This window comes from Cavia porcellus, unplaced genomic scaffold (assembly GCF_034190915.1).
Source record: "Cavia porcellus strain 051 isolate PalLab524CR breed Dunkin Hartley unplaced genomic scaffold, mCavPor4.1 scaffold_14, whole genome shotgun sequence".
NCBI classification, from domain to species: Eukaryota; Metazoa; Chordata; class Mammalia; order Rodentia; family Caviidae; genus Cavia; species Cavia porcellus.
This window is the reverse complement of record NW_026947497.1, coordinates 17300114-17321104: the sequence shown is the minus strand read 5'-3', so window position 1 is coordinate 17321104 and position 20991 is coordinate 17300114. Positions and strand designations below refer to the sequence as shown.

Below are 20991 nucleotides of genomic sequence, written 5' to 3'. Positions count from 1 at the left end.
AGTGAATGGGTTGGCAGGCAGAGAGGTTAAATCATCCAGTGAATGTTTCTTTCAAGATGTGTAGTGGCATCAAACTAGAAAAACTATATTTGCACAATCAGGCTATGGACGTTTGTCCAGGCTGGGCTCGCTCTGTGAACAGTTTTCTCTGTACAGTCTTGATAAAGGAGCAGGAAGGTGTGGGCACTGTGGATCGGGGGTCCGCAGCATCTGAGAGACTTACAAGGGGACTAATGAGAGCTGACAAGCAAAGCTTGCAGAGTTCAAACTATGTAGAGTCCATTTTTTCAAGGAATGAGCCAAGTTCTGAGGTCTTGAGAAACTGGATATCTGAATAGGAATAAAATCCAAGTTCCAAGCCAGGCATGAGCCTGCAGTCCCGGCTATGTAGAAGGCTAAGGCAGGACAATGGCAGTGAGTGACACTCAGTCTTAAAAAATAAACAAGGCTGGGACTCTAGCTGAGTAGGGAGCACCTGCCTCGCATGCATGAAGCCTTAGGTTCAGTACCCAGTGGTGGGGGCAAGGAGAGGGTGCAAGTGTAATTATTCAGACTGTCAGTAGTAGTAGTAGTAACAGACACTTGTCCTAAATACAGCCCTCCTCATGTGACACTTGGAACTCTTTAGTCCTTGTACTGTGCTGTCTGGGGTGTTTCTGAGGGGTGGAGGTTGGTTTGCATCTGATGCCTTCTTCAAAGTCAATCCCTCTCCCCTCCTGTGACCTCACACAAGTCATCTAGCCTCTGTCCCTGTTCCTTTCTCTGTGTAGTGAGAGTCCCTATCTCAGGTTATTTGTTAGAATTAAAGGAGTACAAGCAAATGTGAAATACTTGGAACACTTAAATACTCTTCGGAGTTTAACTATTTTCATGGGAGATGCTTGTGATGACAGATGGGTCTTCAGGGCACTGTCTTGTGCCATTGCAGATTAAGGCAGATATCTGAGCATAGGGTAACATATATGGGTGAGAAGCAGTATCACAGTGTTAGTGTTGGTGAAGGGGGAAGATCGGAGTGGCAGCATTGTTTTTTCACAGGGCTTTCATTTTTTTTAGTCAATATCCAAGCCTTTCTGTTTCCGGAATACTGATCTGGTTTCTGTATGGGTATCCTAACGCTATTCTTAGAGGTGGGCCAATGCTCTATAGGATGGAGGTAAATGGACAGTGTGCCGATACATTAACACTGTTTCATATCAGTGGGAATAAAATCCCATAACAGAAGTGGCTTAAATAGATCTCTCTGGCACCGCCTCAAATAGAGAGGCAATGCAGGCTTGTGTTTGAAAGAGTGAAAAGCAATAGGATGTTGGGTACATTGTTTGCATGCCTATTTTTTTGTAAACAGGAAATCTGAGGCATTTGTCAGCCTTTTGTTGTTTCGTAAATCTTTATTTTTAGAATGCAAGTAAAGGGAAACACAATACGCATCTGTCTGTCTCACAAGCCAAGAATTTTCTCTAATGTGAAACAGTCCTGTCTGCACCGTCCTAAAAACGTACTGTACATCTGAAGTTCTAACTTGTTTGTGTAATAGCCACCTAATTGCATTTCCTAGTCTGGCTGCTAACTAGGTCACTGAGTGGATGCTGTGTGCAAAGCGCTGCGATCCTGTGGTGCAGGGAAGACGATGTATTTAAATCCCAGCTGTGCCACTGATACCAACCTTGAGCAGTGTGGATAATCTATCTGAATCTGCAGTCATCTAAAAACTACAGAAATACCCATTTTAGAGAGATGTCAGACTTGGTTATCTGAAGACACAGCTTGAAACCAAAGTTGCTGTAATGTAGCTTGCTTATTTGTGAACGTGATGCCAGGGAACAGGCCTGGCAATGAGAGAGAAAGGGGGAATGCCCATAGAAGCATGAGATACCCAGATGTCCACCCGTACAAGCAACTGGTGCCATCTCTGCGGGGTGCTTGTGGTGATTCTTATGAGACCTAGATATGTTAACCTGCAAGAGAAGAGGCAGCCTCCCCAGAGGCCCCCATGCCCCATTAGTCACAGGTGACCTCAATGCCCCCTCAGTCTTGGGGTGACCAGGTGTGAGTGCAGAGAGCCCTGGGGTGCCAGCTGTGGGTTAGTGAGCTCCAGGACTGGCCTGGGAGGTACAACAGTGATCCCGGCAAGGTGCCTTCTGATGAGTACCTGCATGAAGCTTTTAAAGTGAGTATTAAACTGAAAACTTAATCAGTAACTGAAGCAAAAGCTGCGAATGAGGGTTCTGATGTGACCAATGGAAGTGTCCTCTATGGAACAATTGTAAAAAATTAAATATAATAAATTACCTAATGAAGTGACTGCCGTGGTGGCAAACTTGTGGCATGCATGTCTCAGTGGGCTGTTTGTATTACTGAAAATGCTAAAAGATTGGTCGTCACTGTCATAGACCCTCAGTACATGGAAACTTTTACCAGCAGGGAAAACAAATGTCAACAAATTCAAGAGAATTTGAGCAGCATCACAGCCAGGTGACAGGCTTATCAGCAGCTATCACTTGGCAGAACAAAGTTGTTTGATGTTGAACTAATTGTGTGTCCTTCACTTCTCACATAAATGAAAATAGCAGACACCTAAAAGATTTTCTTTTTATTCTAAGTAAAGGAAATGGGGAAAGTGGCAATTGTCATACTAGAGTGGACTTTAACACAGCCCTTCTGAGTGATGAGGCAATAGCATTGCTAAAATACTGACCAGTAAGTAAAAGTCGGATTCAAAGGGGACATCGTGGATTCTGTTTGTGGGGGCCGGTGCTGTCATTCCAGGCCGTGTCCCAGGCTCAGCTCTCCTGGGACCATCACTGCACTGCGATCACCCCCTGTACTGTGGTGCTTGACAAACTCACATCCCCACCCCAGACCCACGTTCAGCATTTGTCCACTGGGGCATTTCTCAGGCTCCGTAAGAGCAAAGCATCCCTCTCCCCATCCTCTGTCTGTGATCATCTTTCATTTTCCTGTGTCAGGGAGATCCTCATCTCTAGGGCTGCACAAGAAGTTTAGCATCCATTCCTTTTCCCTTCGTCTCCCTCATCCCTCGCCCAGCCTGGAGTCATTGCCAGCACCTACCCAGTCTCCCTCCTGAATGGTCCTCAGAAAACTCCTCTCCATCCAGGCTCCTTTAGGGTACTAGAAGCTTCCCAGTGGCCTTATAATGACCTCGTAGTAGGCCGTATATCAACAGTCTTATTTCCAACAGGTTCTTGCTTTTCTCAGATCTGATCAGTTACTCCAGTTTTCCAGGCTACCAACAAGGAGTGTTATATCCGATCCACAGAACAGCTCATTCAGGTGGAAAGAGGGACAGCAGGCAGGAGTTACTCAGGGCAGAAAGTCAACAAGAGAGGTGATCACTTAAATGGTGCAATAGGTGACAGTACCCATTCCCTGTCCTGTATTTTTATCGCACTGCTTTTTTTTCCTGAGCTCTCTCACTCTGCATTGCTTCCTCCTTGGGTAGCTTCCTTGTCCTCAACAACAGCCTCTCATTTACAAATCAAATGCAGAGTAAAACAGTGATTGTGGTAGTCATCAAATACTTTAGTGGGCGCTTTGCAATTTGTACACCCTCTTCTGTGTAAATTTGAAAGGGAGACTTTCAGAAACTTTTTCTTTTGAAGAATAGTGCATATGGGCTGGGGATTTAGCTCAGCCGCATAAGCACCTGCCTTGCAAGCAGGCAGTCGTAAGTTCGATCCCTGGTACCGATAAAAAGTTTAAAAAAAAAAAAGAGCAAGAATAGTGCATACGGCTTGAGAGTCATATGTGAAGAGTCATGAGGACTGTGAAACGGAAGGCTGTGTCTGTCATGCCTTAGCACTTGATTTGTGAGTGTTCTGTGCCTAGTAAACTGAGAATAAGATACCTCTGCCCCTCTGGACTCAGGTTCCCCAAGTTCTTATCAGGGAGCTCACAGGGTATCCCACACTGGAGTCCTTACACAGAGGACTTTCTGACTCAGGGGTCTCCTTTCTCCTTCCAAGGAGTCTAAGTACTTACTGTTCTCCTTGCTGTCATTATGCGTGTTCCAGTTAATTCCATCTCACTCTTCTGTGTGTAGATGAGTAAGCTGGCCCTCCTCCAGAAGTAATTTCAAAGGAAAAACCACTGGGAGGAGAGGGACAAGGAGATAGCCCTTTCCAGGCCACGCCCCCAGGTCACGTCCTCCAACCAGCTTCCACCTTTCATCCCATTTAACAGTATCCTGCTCTGTGGACTAACCTTCCAGGATCCAGTCACCTTCAAAGGGCCCCACCTATGCGCTCATGAGGCTTTGGGGTGACATCTAGGCATAAACCGTAACACACATAATACAGTACAGAGGACTTTTTTCACATTTAGGAAAATTAGCTTTGTCCTCATACTTCTTTTTTTGTTTTTTTGTCTTTTTCGTTTTTTATCAGTACCAGGGATCGAACTCACGATTGCCTGCTTGCAAGGCAGGCGCTTATGCTGCTGAGCTAAATCCCCAGCCCCTTGTCCTCATACTTTACATCTACTATTTCTTTCAGTATTAAAACCAGTGAAATTATTCATACTGTAAACAGGCAGCAGTTATCAGTAGTTGAAAATAGTTTGATTCATTTTTTGTTTCTCAGAGATGACCTCCCTTTTTTCTCAGCAGGACAGATAATTGTTTGATGTGGTAAATTAATTGATAAACTGATGTACTTAAGGAAATGATTTCATTGTTTTTCTTCAACAAAATATTTTTTAGAAGTGAACATCCCCTTGCTCAACTCTACTGCCATTCCATCATGGAGCACCACCACTTTGACCAGTGCTTGATGATCCTTAATAGTCCAGTAAGTACCTAATTTATTGTTGGGGAATTTTCAAGGAGAGCTCTATAAATTCAGTTTTATTTTTGGGTTTTGGACTTATTCCCAGCATCATAAATCCTTGAACATACTCTATTCCTTTTTGGGTAAGGAAGGCAAAGCCAAAACATTTGAAATTCTCCCTGCCTCACTTCTCTAGACAACCAAAACTGTCAAAACGGTGCCAATCAATCAGGGAAATTTGGTCATTCTGATTGGTTACTCCAAATAACATTGGTATTTAGTGAGTACTTGGTTAAGTATGCTTTTTTTCTTTTAATCAGATGAAGTGACTTACACAACTCAGAGTCTGTTTTCACAAAGCAATGTTTTCCTCTTTAATTTTTGTTGATCTCTGTTGCTATTATTTTAAATTCGTTTGCAGTACTGGCAATTTAGCCTGAGGCTTTGCACCTGTTAGGCAAACAGTCTACCACTGAACTACATTTCCAGCTCTCTACCATTGAAATTTCTAATCATTAACAAACATTTATTAAGGAATATAGCTCTTTGATAACTTGGCTAAATTTAGTATATTTATCAGTGTAAGAAAACATATGATATGATATGATAAATATGCTGGTATTGAGGAAAATAAGATTAAAATAATATACACCAAGATAATTAACAATGGTTTTGTGTAGTGAAATTATTAATTTTTATTATTGGGGAGGAGTTTATTGCATTATTTGTTGTACAGAATTATTACCTTTATGGTAATAAAAATGAAAATTGTTAACCATTGCATTGAATAAGCACAGTGTGTGATGTGTAATCATAAAACAATTTTATTAACATATCTTTAACTTTGCGCAGGGGGTTAGTTGTTCCCTGAGCCTGAAAAGAAAAGTCAGAGAGTCACATGGCTTTTTTTGGTCCTGGTTTTATAAGGACAAGCCCTCTAGTTACTTTAGGTTGTAATATACAGTATACAGCTCTGAGTTCAGAAACGGAAGTGTCCAGTCCTGGGTAATTGTTCAGCATCAGAGCTTGATTTAAAAGTGTCGGGTTCTTGTTCCTTACCTTGTGTTTCTTCTCCCTCCAACCACACTTCCAAGCCTCCCTGTAATTTCCTCTCCCTCAAGACCTGGAGAATGTGAGGCAAAAAATAGGTGAAGGTAGGGGCCCAGGTAACCTAGCAGGCGGGCTGTGTCACCTGTCTCACTTTGTGCCCGGATGGGTGGCACCCCTTGAGGGGCACCCCGAATAAGCACAGAGTGGCTAGCAAGCCTGGACCTTGCCATTTAGACTTCCCAGTCAGGGCCACACACAAAAGTACCCCAGTCCCCCCTTCACCTGTGCACTGCGGGAGACACAGGGACCGCTGGGCCTCTCGCTTAAGGTGATGGACACACTCACCGCTTCTGGCATACTTCACGGGGGCTGCAGCGGCAGCCTCCTGAGAAAGTCTGCGGGTGCCTTGATATAGCTGCCTGGCGTGAGTTGTGAGTGTTTGGCATGGATTCATGGCTGTGTGATTGGTAAGTAGAGCAGTGAGGTCTGTGTGCTACAGAAGTTGTATCATCCCATATACAGATTGTCAGGGGAATGAGGAACCAGAAGGGTGGCGGTTATATTTTGACCTTTAGCCCAAAAAAATTTTTAAAAAAGAAAGAAAGAAAAAAAAGGAAAAGTTCCACTTAACCTGAGCGCATGTAACCTTTTCCATTCTGATAGTAAAATGGCCCCTTGTACCCAGAACGGGGCTTTTGGGGGGCTTTCCCCCTTTGGGGGGGCTCTTGGCATTTGCTTGTCCTTCTGTGTGCACGTGCACAGCAGCCCCCAGGCTCAGTGATCCCACCCCGTCGGGATCGTCCCAGGGCTCTGTGATCCAGCACTTCTGCTGTGCTCAGTTGAGTGCTCGAGGTGTGTGTGTGTGTGTGTGTGTGTGTGTGTGTGTGTGTGTGTGTTTCACTATCCTGCTAGGCAGCCTGCAGAGCCAGCAGACAAAGGCACCTGCTTGTGGATCCAGTTCCTGCTCTGGTTACAGACTTGCTTAGGTTCTAATGGGTCTATCCCTACACTGTTTTTCCCGCAAACCGTGTTCTTTTTAGTGTGCAATTTTTCAAAGCTGAAACTTTGCAAAAATGTGTATGTTGTATTTTAGTAGAAGCTTCTATACTTGCTTGGAACTTGCTGTTAGTCTACTTCAGCTAGGACTGTCATTTTAATATCCTATTACATCAGTTACAAAAGTAAGAAAGTGTGCTGCCCTTTTTTAAAGTATAGGTAGTAACATTCCTGTTGTAGTTACTGTGTCTGTGTATATGTGATCTTGGGGATTGAACCCAGGGCTACTCTACACCAAACTACCTTGCCATTTCTTTTGTCTTTTTTGGTTTTTTTAATTTTTTGTTTTTTTGTGGGGATTTCTGAAACAGAGCCTCATTAAGTTATCGGGCTGACCTCAAACTTTCAGTCCTCCTGTCTGAGGAAAGTATCTTGGATCACCGAGGGGCACCATCACCCCCAGTGTATGGCTTGTGTTTAGAGGTCTCCTGAAAGCCTGATGTAGTCATAGGTGGGCCTTTTTAGGGCTGACAGGATCTAGAGTTTGTGATGCTGGAATTAATTCATAGTGCACTGCTAGGATGCAGAGCTCTAGGGTAAGGGTGCGAGTGCCACCTGCCCTTAGCAGCTTGGATGCCAGAAGAGGGATAGAAAGAGCTGTGGTTGCCCCTTGCTTGCTTTGGTACCTTGTGCACCATGGACTGTTTCTCGAACTCTGCCAGAGCCTGTTTGCCACACCACCCTGCCTTGGAACCAGCCAGTTATGGACTGAAACCTCTAAAAACTGAGCTAACGAAACCTTTCCTCCCTTAATTTGTGGGTGTCTGGTATTTTGTCTCAACAATGAGAGAAAAGTAACCACAACCCCAACTTCATAGTTACTTCTTTTATGTAGTTATTTTTAAACAAATCCAGTTGTATGAATGGCTGGTTCATGTGATTAGAGCTGTCTGTATATATTCTCTCTTTGTAAGCACAATGACAGGAAAAAAAATTTACTACCTTTGCATTTGGGAAGAAAAATAAGACCATAACACCAAAAGACATACCATTTTCTGTGTGACATTTTTTATCTTAAATAAAAGTGTTAGAAGTTTTCTGAATAGTTTTCAGTTGGACTCGAATCTAAAATGTTTTAATATTTTAAATGTCTTTGGTTGCAATCACACACCTGTATCATTAATTAGGTCCATGCCACAAATGCAGCATGGGGGTGATCCTCTAACTAGTGTGTTCTGGTCCCCGCCCAGCAGTTCCCCCATCTCACAACAGATCCTTTGCCTCCAGATCTTATTCCTAAGCCTCTGGGCTTTTTCTTGGCTCTGTGACTTATGAAGTACATCTGGCTCAGCTTACAGATGTTCTGTATGTACTCTTGGGTGCCCAGCTCTGTGTTTCACTTAGTTCAAGATTAGAGACCTCTTCTGATTTAAATTATAGGCAAGAAATAAAAAGTGATCAAGTAGCGAAAACTTTATGATGTACACATGGATCAGGCCCCTTTTACATGTTCCTTGTAGATGGTGCAGCCCATTCTTTCTTTCTTTTTTAGGTTTATTTTATTGGTCCGTGTTAGATACACGGTGACCACAGGGAATTTGCACCTGTCTTGCTTCTTTTTCCCACCGTCTTCTGCCCCCCCTTCAGCCCTTCCTCCCCTCCTTATTCACAAAGCTTTGTTCCGTTTTTTTCCTTCTAGTCTTTTTTCTCTTGTCCCTTCTTTCCTGTCCTCCTCCTCCCTCCCTTGCTCTCCTTCCCATTTGAACATCTTCCCATTTCCCAGGATCTGTTACACATTTTGGTTATGCTTTTACACTTCCCGTTTCTCACACCAGAGAAGCCATGCAATATTTGATCGCGCGTGTCTTCACTTGGGAGCATCATCTCGAAGCTCTTATATCACCAGCCGGCTCTATTTTTGTATTCCAGAGGAGCACATGTGGTTCTCAGAGTTGACTAAGACCTGTAAATCTGCACCAGAAATGTGACTGGGTTTATTACAAAAGCCATAATCACTTATACTAGCCAGTTATTTAAAAATTTCACAATTCTGTTCTATGCATCTATTAATATGGCTTCGATTTTTCAAAGTTTTGCTTGCTCTTAGATTACAGGAATTAATCTTTCCAATGGAAAGGATATGAAGCTGTTGGGTCTTTTGTCAGGATAAGCCTCAAGCAGTAGAAAAGTCGGACAGACGTGCACGTGTAGGCCTGCTGTCTTTTTTTCTTAGATGTCAGGGTGTGGACTGAGCATGTGGTGGGAACTATGACTCAATTTCCTGCTATTTAAGTAAGCAACTATCCTCCGTATTCATGAGCGCAGAATATTAGGCATGTGTTTAAGATGTGACTATATTTCCAGTTTGTTCTTGCCCACAGCTTCTCCTGGTGGAGTGCTAATTTTTCTTTCTTTCTTCTTTTTTTTTTAAATTTTATTTTATAAAGGGCAATCAGATTCTCAGTGGCCTCTCCATTGAAGAATACAAGACCACACTGAAAATAATCAAGCAAGCTATTTTAGCTACCGACCTAGCACTGTATATTAAGTAAGTTTTAAGAAATATCCTCCAAAATAAGTCTTGGAAGGATTTGCGCTGGCTCAAGCTTTCAACATCCACGCTGGGAAGTCCTCATCACAAAAACAAACATCCTGACAGAGCCGTTTATCAGTCTGTGCGGCAGTTTCTTAAAGGCAGCCAGAGAAGTCTGCTCTGTTGGCTTAGTTACGGCTCAGAAATGCAGGAAACATGGTTACTAATGTTGATCTACTCCTACGTCTCTGGCGCTGTGCTCACATCGAATATTCACCTCGAGCTCTGTCACGCCAGCGAGGCCGATCTAAAGATGACAGAAGCCACTTGCCATTGGTTCCTCCCTTCCCTCACTCACCCCCAGCCTCCGTCCCTCTCACATTTTACACTGTCATCGCAGCTAGGTGGGCAGTTAAAGAAACCAAATGCCAACAAAAGCAATTCTTAGTTATCTTTATTTGATTCTAGCAGAAGAACATTAACATAGAAATTTGAAGTGACTAGCTCTAAAATAAGACTGTGTTTAAGAGTGGTGTTTGTGACTATGTATTTCCATGATTAAGCTACTTTTCTAAAAGCTAAAAAATACTTCCCTGCATGTGAGCAATCAGAGATCTTTAATGCATGTGCGGCTGTTGCAGAAGCCAGAGTCACACTCTCACGATGCCCGTGTAACACACCCGCTCCCCACCCACCCACAGAACGGTTCCCAGCCATGGTTTGCTCCCCTCTTAAGAGGAGCAAAAAACAGTAGAACAAACACAAGAAAACTTGCATCGGCCATCTACTGTTATATGTTGAAAAACAGCTGTTTGATGGCTTGTGGAGTGTTGGAGCACTTTAATTAAAACAAAAGAAAATATAGTAAACTATAGTTTATTCAAAATAATGACAGAATAAGGATTATCAGATTACCAAGAATTTAAAAATATCTGTAATCACGCCTTTCCAGTCTGTGGGTGACGTGGGTCTCTCCTCTGATCCTGTATGACGCTTGCTTGTCATGTTTGATATTTAATACTAGACGGCTTTATTACACGAGGTTTTTTTTTCCTTGAGACTTTTGTCTGGTAAGATGTGAGAATAATTCTTACGACTTCTCAAAACAATGCTGGACACATGGGAAGTACTTACTATACTCTGAGTTATTATATTCACTGAATAATAACGAATGATATTTTACATTTATAGTGTTTTTTTACCTCAGTTCCCCTCACAACTTTTTTTATTGTCCTTTTTACCCTGTGACATACTATACATGAATAAAATATGTGATGCTAAGCTAAAGCCTGTAGATCTTAATATGCCGTGAACTTAAAATATTTTAAATCATTTGACACATTTATAACCTTCTAAATTAAAACTATTTCAGCTTTTAAAAAATAATAAAAATATTCCAAATTTGAAATTATCCTTATTTGTGATCTGCAATTAAAATTAGGTGAGGTTTCATGCTCTACATTCAGAAGAGGAAAAGAGGTATGAAATGTTTTTAAATGGTGGCCTTCATGCTGGGTTCTTAGATGAGGGAAAACATAGAGTTGGCAAAAAATCAGAGTTTTTTTAATAACTTATTCCATGAATCTTGTAGACCAAAGGGGTGAAAGCCTGTGAATGCATCATAACTACCAAATATTTTTCTTTATTTTCAAGGAGACGAGGAGAATTTTTTGAACTTATAAGAAAAAATCAATTCGATTTGGAAGATCCTCATCAAAAGGAATTATTTTTGTAAGTCAATTTACTATCTTCACAAGTTAACTATTGCAGGTTACAAACTAACTGCTACTCAATTAATTTTTTCACTGCCAGTTTTTATGGTAGTTGTTTGTTACCATGTGATGATCTGTGAGGCGCTCAGATCTCTGGCATATTACACAAAGGAATGAATAGGAGCAGATACTTGAAAAGAAATGCACTTGTGAATTCAAGTGAATACATTGTTTCTTTGCTCCAGAGGGACCTCTCAAATGTAACAGGGGTAGAGCATCAGCCCAGAGCCTGGGTTTCCCTTTGCTTCATTTCTCTGGTGCTGTGGACTGGAAGAGCAGGAGGTGGCTGCCTTTAGATGGCTGGAGCAGGGGACTGGCTTAGGGGGCTCGCTGCTCTCAAATGATGATGACCGCCGCGTAGGGCGGTGAGAACTGGGGACATCAAGACCTCTGCTCTTCCCCTCAGTTCACCTGCCCCCTCCTGCTAGTTCTTTGCCATCATTGTTACTTCCTGGCAAGAATTACGAGCCAGTAATGAAGAAAAGACAGCAGCCAAGTGCGCTGGTCACACCTGCAACCCCAGGCCGGTAGGCTGAGGCAGAAGGGTCATCGTGGGTTTGAGGCCAGCCTGGGTGGTTTAAGGAACCCCTGTCACAAAAAAAATTTTAAGAAGGATACAGAGAGAGAGAAACTAGCCGTGCTAGGGGTACTGCTGATACAATTTTGAAATCAACATTTCTTTAAACAGATTGAGATTACTTAGCGTGCAAAGAAAGATGCAAATTAGAAAGAAACAATATACAAATGGCCAGCTGTGCATTCTGGGTAGTTAGACTTGTTTTTCAGAACAGAAAAGTGCAGGCGTGCTACCGCAATTAGTGCCCAGTTTTTCTCACTAATTAAAAAGAAATGTGAACTCCAAGAGTGCCGGTTCCCTGCTGTGCTCATCTAGGGTTGCTGTGACTCCCCCAAAAGCGTCTGGCCGCCCTGGCTCTCAGCATCCCCACAGGCCCCTTCATCCTGGGCGTCGTAGCTAAGCTCATTTAGCTGTACAGCCCTCCTCTGCGGAGGAAGTTTGCATTGGCGGGTGTTACTGCAGTGGGTTCCAACAGTGATGACAGATTCCTGCGGGGCGCTCCCTTCTGAGTGTCCATGTAAGATACTGAGCAGCAGGCCAGTATGCCAAGTAGCAAGAGTGTCCTTTAGGTTGGGTTTCACTAGACAAATGATGCTCTGCCTTGACTTTTTCTCTTTTATAGGAATGGCCTTTTTGTCTATTTCTTCAAACAAAGGGATTATTTGGCAGACACTTGAATGTGAAATGAGAGATTCGGGTACCAAAGACAACCATTTTCACGCAGTGGCTGTGGCCCCCAGAGCACCTGGTTAGCACACCAGGAATGCTGTGGCTTGCGCATCTCTAGCCCGGGAAGGACTGACAACATGTTCATTTCTCCCTTTATCTGGTGGAGAAAAGGGGATTGTCTCTAGCATACTTTAATCATGCAAAGACTTTTCGCGTAGAAGGTTCTACACAGTTGCGAGTTAGGATGACCTACTGTGATTTCTGATTGAGGACTCCTGTCAGGAAGCTGATAGGGTCCCCTGGTGACTAATTACCAACAATCACAGTGCTTTCCTCATCTGCCACTGAGAATAGCTACCGCACTGAAAGAAGTAACAGTAACAGGCAAGTTTCTTTCTCTTTGTGTCAACCTGGACGCAGAGAGGCACTTGGAGGACAGCTTCCAAGAGCTCACAGACAGAGAGCCAGAACAGTGACACTGTTGTCACCTCCGTATAAATTCTGTCTCTGTTCCTTTGGCCTTCAAGAACTGCTATTCCTGATGGTTGAGAGGGTTCTAATTTTGTGTTTTTATTAACGACCTTTTACTTTTATATATTCACCTAAAAGTAAGTACAAGTTTGATATTTCCTTTTCCTCTTACAGAGCCATGTTGATGACAGCCTGTGATCTTTCTGCAATTACAAAACCTTGGCCAATTCAACAACGGGTATGTTGCTTAGTGATGATCAGTGTAAAACTAAACAGCTAACATAAGAAAAGTCTTTACACTTCAGATAACTTCTGAAGTATTTATGAAACTTTTTCCCTAATCTTAAATACTGTTAAAAGCAGAGTTGGGCATAAAATAGTTGTTCTTTTTAGAAGATTTATTTGCACTTAATACCTGTATGATATGTAAAAAAGAAAAATAGTAACCGGGAAAAGATCTAGCTGTCCTAAGTTTCAATTTCAGTACTGTTCTGGCTCACTCTGGGAAGATTTTTAGCATTTTCCTTTAATCTTGAAAATAAAATTGCAAGAAAATTTTTAAAGCAAGAAAAGAGGAGACCTTGTAGAGTAAAAGATATTTAAGGGGCTGGGGATTTAGCTCAGCGGCATAAGCACCTGCCTTGCAAGGAAGGAAGGAAGGAAGGAAGGAAGGAAAGAAAGAAAGAAAGAAAGAAAGAAAGAAAGAAAGAAAGAAAGAGAGAGAGAAAGAGAGAAAGAAAGAGAGAGAAAGAAAGAAAGAGAGAAAGAAGGAAAGAGAGAAAGAAAGAAAGAAAGAAAGAAAGAAAGAAAGAAAGAAAGAGAAATTTAAAAGACCAGTTGCAGTAAATGTAATTGTTTGATGCTATATTTTTTCACTGCACCTTTTATTAACAGGTACTTAATAAATAAGTCACTGATTATGCATGCAGACAGGCACAGGTTTTCACTTTTGTTGAAATAACATGTTGCTTTTTTTATGCTTAGTTACACAAGATTAGAAACTCTGGTTTCTAATCTTTCTGCCTTAATTAGACATTTAAAACAAATGAAGTATAATTTCCTCTTCTCATTATAGCCTTTAGTCTGATTTTATTGACGTGGTTGCAAGCTGTTGCACGTAATAGATTTTATTATCTTCTTTACAGACCTCTGTTTTAAAGAGCATTAAGCTTTTCCGTCTCAAAACTCAGTCCCCTGTTTATTTCAGATAGCAGAACTCGTAGCAACTGAGTTTTTCGATCAAGGAGACAGAGAAAGAAAAGAACTCAACATAGAGCCCACTGTAAGTATGAGACCTTGTTGGTGGGAATTACTCACCTGAACGTTTTAAAATCGTATTCGTCAGGGGCTGGGGATTTAGCTCAGCGGCATAAGCGCCTGCCTTGCAAGCAGGCAGTCATGAGTTCGATCCCTGGTACCGATGAAAAGGAAAAAGACAAAAAAAATAAAATAAAATAAAAAAATAAAAAATAAAATCGTATTCGTTTTTAGGGTTCTTTGAGATCGCTTCTTGGTCATGAATTTCTCATTTTAGTTTTTAACATTTTCTCTTAGTAGAACTACACAGGTTCATTACAGAAACCAAATGCAAATAAGAGGACAAAAAGGGCGGTTGAAGTCATCATATTATGCCACATTTTTGGATTTTGCATTTTTCATTTCAGTACTATAGGATACTTTTTATTCTAATGGATGGTTTTCTGGGTTTTACTCATCACATTTTGATGAAGTAAATATAGCCATAATTGATCTGCATCTTCTGGTGTAATGTTGTAAGCAATATTCACTATTACAAACGGCACAGTGAAAAACACCTCTGTGGCTAAAGTTTTTTGTTCAATTTTTATTACCTTTTTAGGATAAATTTCTAGAAAGAATTTAAAAGTATTTGATGCATACTCCTTTTTACACAGAATGTAGACTCCCAAATACAAGAAGAAAGATGCTTCTCAAACCTCTTCTGTCTTTTAGAAATGAAACAAGGGTTCCTCCTCCCTTTTTTTTTTCTTTTTCTTGTGGAGGGGTACAGGAGATGCATGTATGTGATTGCTGTCTGACCTTTCTCAGCTAAGCCGTTATCTCGCCTTTTAATTTTTTTATTTATTATACATGTTTGCTGTACATAAGGATTGCACTCATCATGGGAGTTGGTCCTATCCAGAACATAGCTGAATTCTGCTTATTTCCTCTTCCAACATCCCTCATCTCGTTTCCTGTCCCATTAGAGAAGCTGTCTCTCTCCCTCCCTTTTTTGAACCCACCTTCATTGTTCTTTAAGTAAATATACACAAGCTTGTGTGTGTCTTGTGTTTACATTTTCAGGATCTAATGAACAGGGAGAAGAAAAACAAAATCCCGAGTATGCAAGTTGGGTTCATAGATGCCATCTGCTTGCAACTATATGAGGTATTTATTTGAAAGCTTGCTAAACTTAGATTGTGTTGAGAATTAAAACCTGAAGTAAATTCAAGAGATTAAACAGCTAGTTGTATGTCTTACCACTTCGTAGCCTTTTAGCTCAAATCCAGTGTAGCTGTATTTTTGCTTCTAAATCAAGGAAACAGTAAGTAAAATTACTGTAGCTTTTTTTGCGTGTGATGAACATGTTTTCGCTGAACAAGGAATACATTCATGTACTCTCGTTCAGGAGCTTTGTTCTCCCCACAATGCTGACCACAAACCAAACTGGACAAGAACTGAATTAAATTTCCTCAAAAGGTCAACATTGAACCTAACCATTGAATTTAATTCGATTCTCGTCCAACTCAGTTTACAAACAGAAGAGAACTGAGCAAGGTACCACTGTATTTTCTAGTTCTCAAAGACTTTACCTCATTCAGTCTTGGAATATCTATTGAGTGTTTACTATGTGCTGAGCACCAACACATTGATTTTAAGAAGGTAAGAACTATGTGTTCTGCTCTCAAGAAGGTATATTGTAAGATTCTCCAGACTGGTTGTAGGGATGTAGCTCAGTGACACTGTGGAGTGCTTGCCTAGTATGCATGAGGCTCTGCCCTGCAATCACAAAACATTAAACCAGGAAACTTTTTATTAATTTGGAAAAGAACACTTAATCGTGGTGTTGTCATAGAATGTCAAAAAAAAACAAGGTACCTAGAATTTTCTAATTCAGATATTACATAGCGCAGTAACTGGATTTGTTCTGTTCATCTTCTAAGGAAATAGCATTTGCCTCAGATAACAGGGAGCTGGTGGGTGAACCGCTAACCCCAAATCCAGTTCGTACTCTAACCCTGAGTTCTAGCCTTCAGGAGAAATTCATAAAAAAGCTGTAGCTGCAGAGAAACAAGAAAAAGAGTCAAGAGCAAAGGACACACCAGAAGACACAAGGAAGAGGCACTGGCTTCCGCCCTCCCAGCCTTCTACTCCTCTACAGGCTCCCCAGCACGATTTGGAGCAGTCTTTGGCGCCCCTGGCCCGGCTCATTCTTGGCATAACAGATGCTTTCCCTTCCTGTTGGCCAGAGCTCCTGGGCTGAAAATGCTAAAGGCCCTTTGAGTTTTTTCCGTCCCGGTAAAGGCATGCAACTAGTAATCAGATGACCCATTATAGATTTTTCTCCTTCTGTGTTCTCTGTACGCGTAAGGAGTCATTCCATTCCAATCTGATGAACGCGCTGTGACGCTGGTGTGTATTTTTAGTGTTACTATAGAAGTAAATGTTCTCTTTGTAGAAAAACCAGACAGTGCTGAGAAATAAAAGGAGGATAAAATCAATCATGAATTAACATGTGTTTTGATCTTGGATGAAAACCTAAGTGCATTGTATGAAGCCAGTGTGTAGTGAAACACAAAAACACACAAAAAAAGCCCACTGCAGTCACACACAGGGGGAGCCACCTGCACCACATAGACGCAAACGCACTGTTCCCTGAAAAGCAGATTCCACACAGAGCCGTCTTCATGGTTCAGTGACATGCTTAGGAATGTGTGTGCTTGCCCTGTCTCTCAGTGTGTCCTCCTTATTTGTACAGCTTAAGAGGAAACCTTCAGAGAGTGAGCTCTGGTTGTGTTCACACAGCTTGCAAAAGGCCCAGCAGGAGACCTGCTGGTGGAGGATTGTGGAATGGGGCCCTTCTGCACAGGCCTGACAGCAGGCGGATTTCCTGGCTTCTCCCTAGCGTTTCCTCTCTTTTTCTTGCTCTAGGCCCTGACCCACGTATCAGAGGACTGCAAGCCTTTGCTAGATGGCTGCAGGAAGAACAGGCAGAAATGGCAGGCCCTCGCAGAGCAGCAGGAGAAGACCATGGTGAATGGGGAGAACAGCCAGGCCAAGCGGAACTGAGCTGCGGCTAGGTGCAGAGTTGGAGGAGTTTACAGAGGCCGCCTGTCTGCAGTACGCCTGGTTTCACTGTGCACCGTTTAGATTGGGTGTAGACCTTGTCATTGCTGTATTTTTATTTTTGCACAACTCTTGAGAGCATAGCGTGAATGTTTTTAATGGTCAATTACATTGTTTTCTGTACGTTCGTCGTATGCCACTGAAGTGATTCCCCACGCCCATCCTCCTTCACACGTTGATCAGAGCACTGTTTGCCGTATTTGTGTACTACAAAGTGTAAGTGATGTTCTTGCACTGAGGTGGTTTTTTGATTGGGGATTATAGACAACTAGTTTTGTATTTTCTCAGTTACCAATCTTTCAATAATATTTAAAGTCTTTATTTCTGAAAGTAGGTTAGCAGACAATTACATACATTCTGGGACATCTAAAGCCATCATAGGGTAGAATAAACGTCAGCTGAGAAAATTTTAAAGAGAAAAGCATACGTGTGTTGAAAATATCTTAAATTTAGGACACTGAGACCCGCATGGCGGGTACTGAGACAGTGTGGTAGAGAAAACATAGCATGTAACTGGCTCGCTCTTTTTGAAAGAACAATGATGGTGAACCTTTTAGAGCTCTCATGCCACAGGTTTACCAGCACTGCTTTATAGGATGGGTGAAGCCAAAATCAGAGAATTTTGGTGTGTAACCTAAACGCTGGCTCTTAGCTCACAGCCTGTGGAATTGCCTTGCCACAACTGTTAGTAGCTCCCATCTTCTTGGGATTTGACCCCGCGTTCACATTTATTCACTTTGGAGAAGTAGACGGTGAACTGAGCAGCTGGGTTAAGAAAGGAAAGTCATTGCAAATGTGAACAGATGTTCTGATTTGGGGACAACAGGAAGAGAGACTTGATTTGTTAGTTTCCACCTTCCTCCCTTCAGGAAAAAATGGTGTTTGAACCGATTTTCTGTAACTCATTTGTATAGAAAATCTCTAATGCAGCAGCCTCAAAGCCTCATTCCTCTAAAATATGCCTTTCATTTATGTGTTTCCACTTAATCTTGCCTAAACTTCAACATGTTCCAAATTCTGACTGTGTGCATAGATTTTGAAGTTACTTGGCCTAGTTGCATTTCGGTGGCACTGGTGTGTAAATTGCACAGACCCAATAACATGATACCCACTTCCACGTACCGATAAACACCTGTGCATGTGTGCATAACTCCTTAAGAAAAACTGATTACATCACAGCAGTGTTTAATGGAGCTATCTTTTTATCACACACATCGTGATTTAGCAGTTATGTACCAAAATATATGTTCACATACTTCATTAGTGTCTTAGATTCCTCTGATAGTTGTCCTTGAGAATTTTTTAAAAGACGTGGTAGATAGTGTGTGGAGGATGTGGACATGTGTTATTTTAATAGGCAAGCAGATACATTTAGATTAGAAATTGTTTGGTTTGCCTTTAGATAATGGTTTACTTCACTATTTGAGGCATTAAACGATGTTAAGCACTGTCATGCCTATTCTTGGATGTTAGTTTATATAAAAGAATACTTCTTTATGACTGGTTAATGAATTCAAATGATTTTTAACTTGTAAGAAAATCATTCCATATATGCATTACTATCTGTGGTATCTGGGCACAAATCAAAACTTTTGTTCTTGTGTATATCCTTGCCAGAGTCTTCCCAAGTTGGAAAACATTACATAAAGGACTAGCTCGGCCTACCCTATATTGATGTTACCCATAACTAGGAAGAAGTTGTTCTTGTTCTGTATTGTTTGTTCTCTGTTTGGTGGGTTGGTTGGTTGATGGTTGGCTGGGGTTTGATTTTAACAGAGTAACATGGTGCATTTAATTTCAGTTTTCAGCCAGAAGAGTCCTCACTGTTGTACTAATTTGTTGAAAGATGTCTGTAAGATTGCACAACCTTACGTTTTCCGGAGGGCTGGCCCCTGCTGGTCACAGTTCTGTGTGTAAGTCACTTAACCTCTGTGTGCCCAAACAAGTTGTGCTTTTTTAAAAGCAGTTAAGTTTGGGCACATGCTGTTTTGGGGCCGGTGGGGTGGGGGTTGGTTGGCAGCTACTTTGAGAGCCCCAGTGAGCCTTGGAGACACTGTCCGAAATGGGCTATTGAGTGAGAGACGTGGTCTAATCCTGTAGGACCCTTCTCATACCGCATGTCCAAGGCTGACAGAGCAAAGGCAATGCACACTTACTCGGCTCTGTGTACAGATCTCGATCAGTATGAGATTCTGAGCTATGTGAGTGCTTTACCTCACATACAAACCGAGGATGCTGAGGTTGTCACCACTGATCTCTTCGTTATGACGAATGTGTCCCTCACTAGCACCATTAGAGGTAAGAAGGTCCTGCATATGAACATACACTGAAAATATTGGATTCTTAGAAGAAACTGGTCACGGGTAGATTCTTGCCTAGCAATGAAGTGCCTTTATTTTCAAGATACAGGATGATTTGATTTTCAGTGTTCCTTTCTTTTTCACCAGATTGTACTTCGTACTCCTAAATCTTGTCAGTCATCACGAACAATGTGGTGTATGCAGTGTCTTTCAGATAAAAGGGGGGAAGTTTAATTGCTATCCTTTCCTGTAAACAGTTATAATTAAAATAAGCTGACACAGTATGATTAGTCAGTATTAGATACCCATCAGCTCACCTTTTAATGGACCCTTACCACACATTAGGTACTGTTCCAATCCGCGGAGACAGAGAACTCAGTCTGTGCAAGTAGTGCCAGATAAGACATTTCACAGTTTCTGATCTTGCAGACTGAACATGCAAACATGTCACTGTCATTTTCGTCTGTAACATATGTATCGTGTACCTTCCATTAAGAATCTGTCGGTGAGCCCCCTGTCTGGTCAGTGTGAATCACGTTAACCTACTGATAGCTTAAGGAGCACCTTATGTAAGGAGTCATATATTCCATTATTTTTCCCCATGCAGGCCAAGTAGTGATAACTCGGAGTGCTCACGGACTATAAAATTGTGCGGTTTCAGGACCCCTTCTGCTCCACCACAGGGCACGAAGAAGAAAGTATTATAGCTCACTTCATGATTCCCTTTCCTTAAAAAAGCCTGTGTACGTGCGTCTTAATGAATGTTGTTGAAAGCAATGTAAATAGTTGAAAATATAAATTTCTATTACACTTGAAGATATGAACCTTATGAATGAATCATCACTAGCCACTGTTAATATCTATTTGTATTCTTCTTATACCTTTTCAATATTTGAACAAATATATAGTTTCTGGCACTATTTTTATACTAGGATATGGCATTACTATGTATATTATGTTTAGCTTTGACGTCATTTTAAATAATTGTGATGTTGGTTTCTTTCCTTTCCTTTCCCCGACCCTGAGAACCCTTTCAGCTTGACTCTTGCGTGAAAGAATCATTTTACAGGAACACTTGGCTCCCTGCTGCTCCCTGTGATGTCATGAGACAGGCGGGGAGCAAACCCCTCACCTATTCAGTTGTCTCTTTGTTTTGCTATGCTTTGTAAAAATAAAAAGAATGAACAAGTAGATATGAATGTTGTGTGATTATTAGGGAACTTGTATTTTTTTTTTTTTGTCTTGTTCCTTTTTATCGGTACCGGGGATCGAACTCACGACTGCCTGCTTGCAAGGCAGGCGCTTATGCCGCTGAGCTAAATCCCCAGCCATGGGAACTTGTATTTTAAGAGTGCAAATTGAGTGGGGACCTTGGATTATAGGCAGGAAAAATGGGTCCCGTAGTGTGAAACCCTTCAGTCAAGCTCACCTGCAGTCCTGTTAGTAAGGAAAATTGGTTTTATAGAGCCTT

At 41.6% G+C, this 20991-nt stretch overlaps 1 protein-coding gene across 4 annotated transcripts in view; it reads left to right on the top strand.

Annotated features, from left to right (window-relative positions):
• Window positions 1–20711, top strand: part of Pde5a (phosphodiesterase 5A) — a 116167-nt gene extending 95456 nt beyond the window's left edge. For 3 of the 4 annotated variants that reach the window (XM_063260712.1, XM_063260714.1, XM_063260713.1), the window contains exons 15-21: window positions 4721–4808; window positions 9281–9381; window positions 11020–11097; window positions 13030–13093; window positions 14063–14137; window positions 15178–15261; window positions 16124–16598. In XM_063260712.1, the coding sequence (XP_063116782.1) occupies window positions 4721–4808; window positions 9281–9381; window positions 11020–11097; window positions 13030–13093; window positions 14063–14137; window positions 15178–15261; window positions 16124–16357 (724 nt within the window). In that variant the 3' untranslated portion in view covers window positions 16358–16598. Of the gene's footprint in view, window positions 1–4720; window positions 4809–9280; window positions 9382–11019; window positions 11098–13029; window positions 13094–14062; window positions 14138–15177; window positions 15262–16123; window positions 16599–17025 lie in introns of those variants that run through there. The other variant, XM_003476854.5, reaches the window with a different exon arrangement.
• Window positions 20712–20991: the final 280 nt, after the last annotated feature.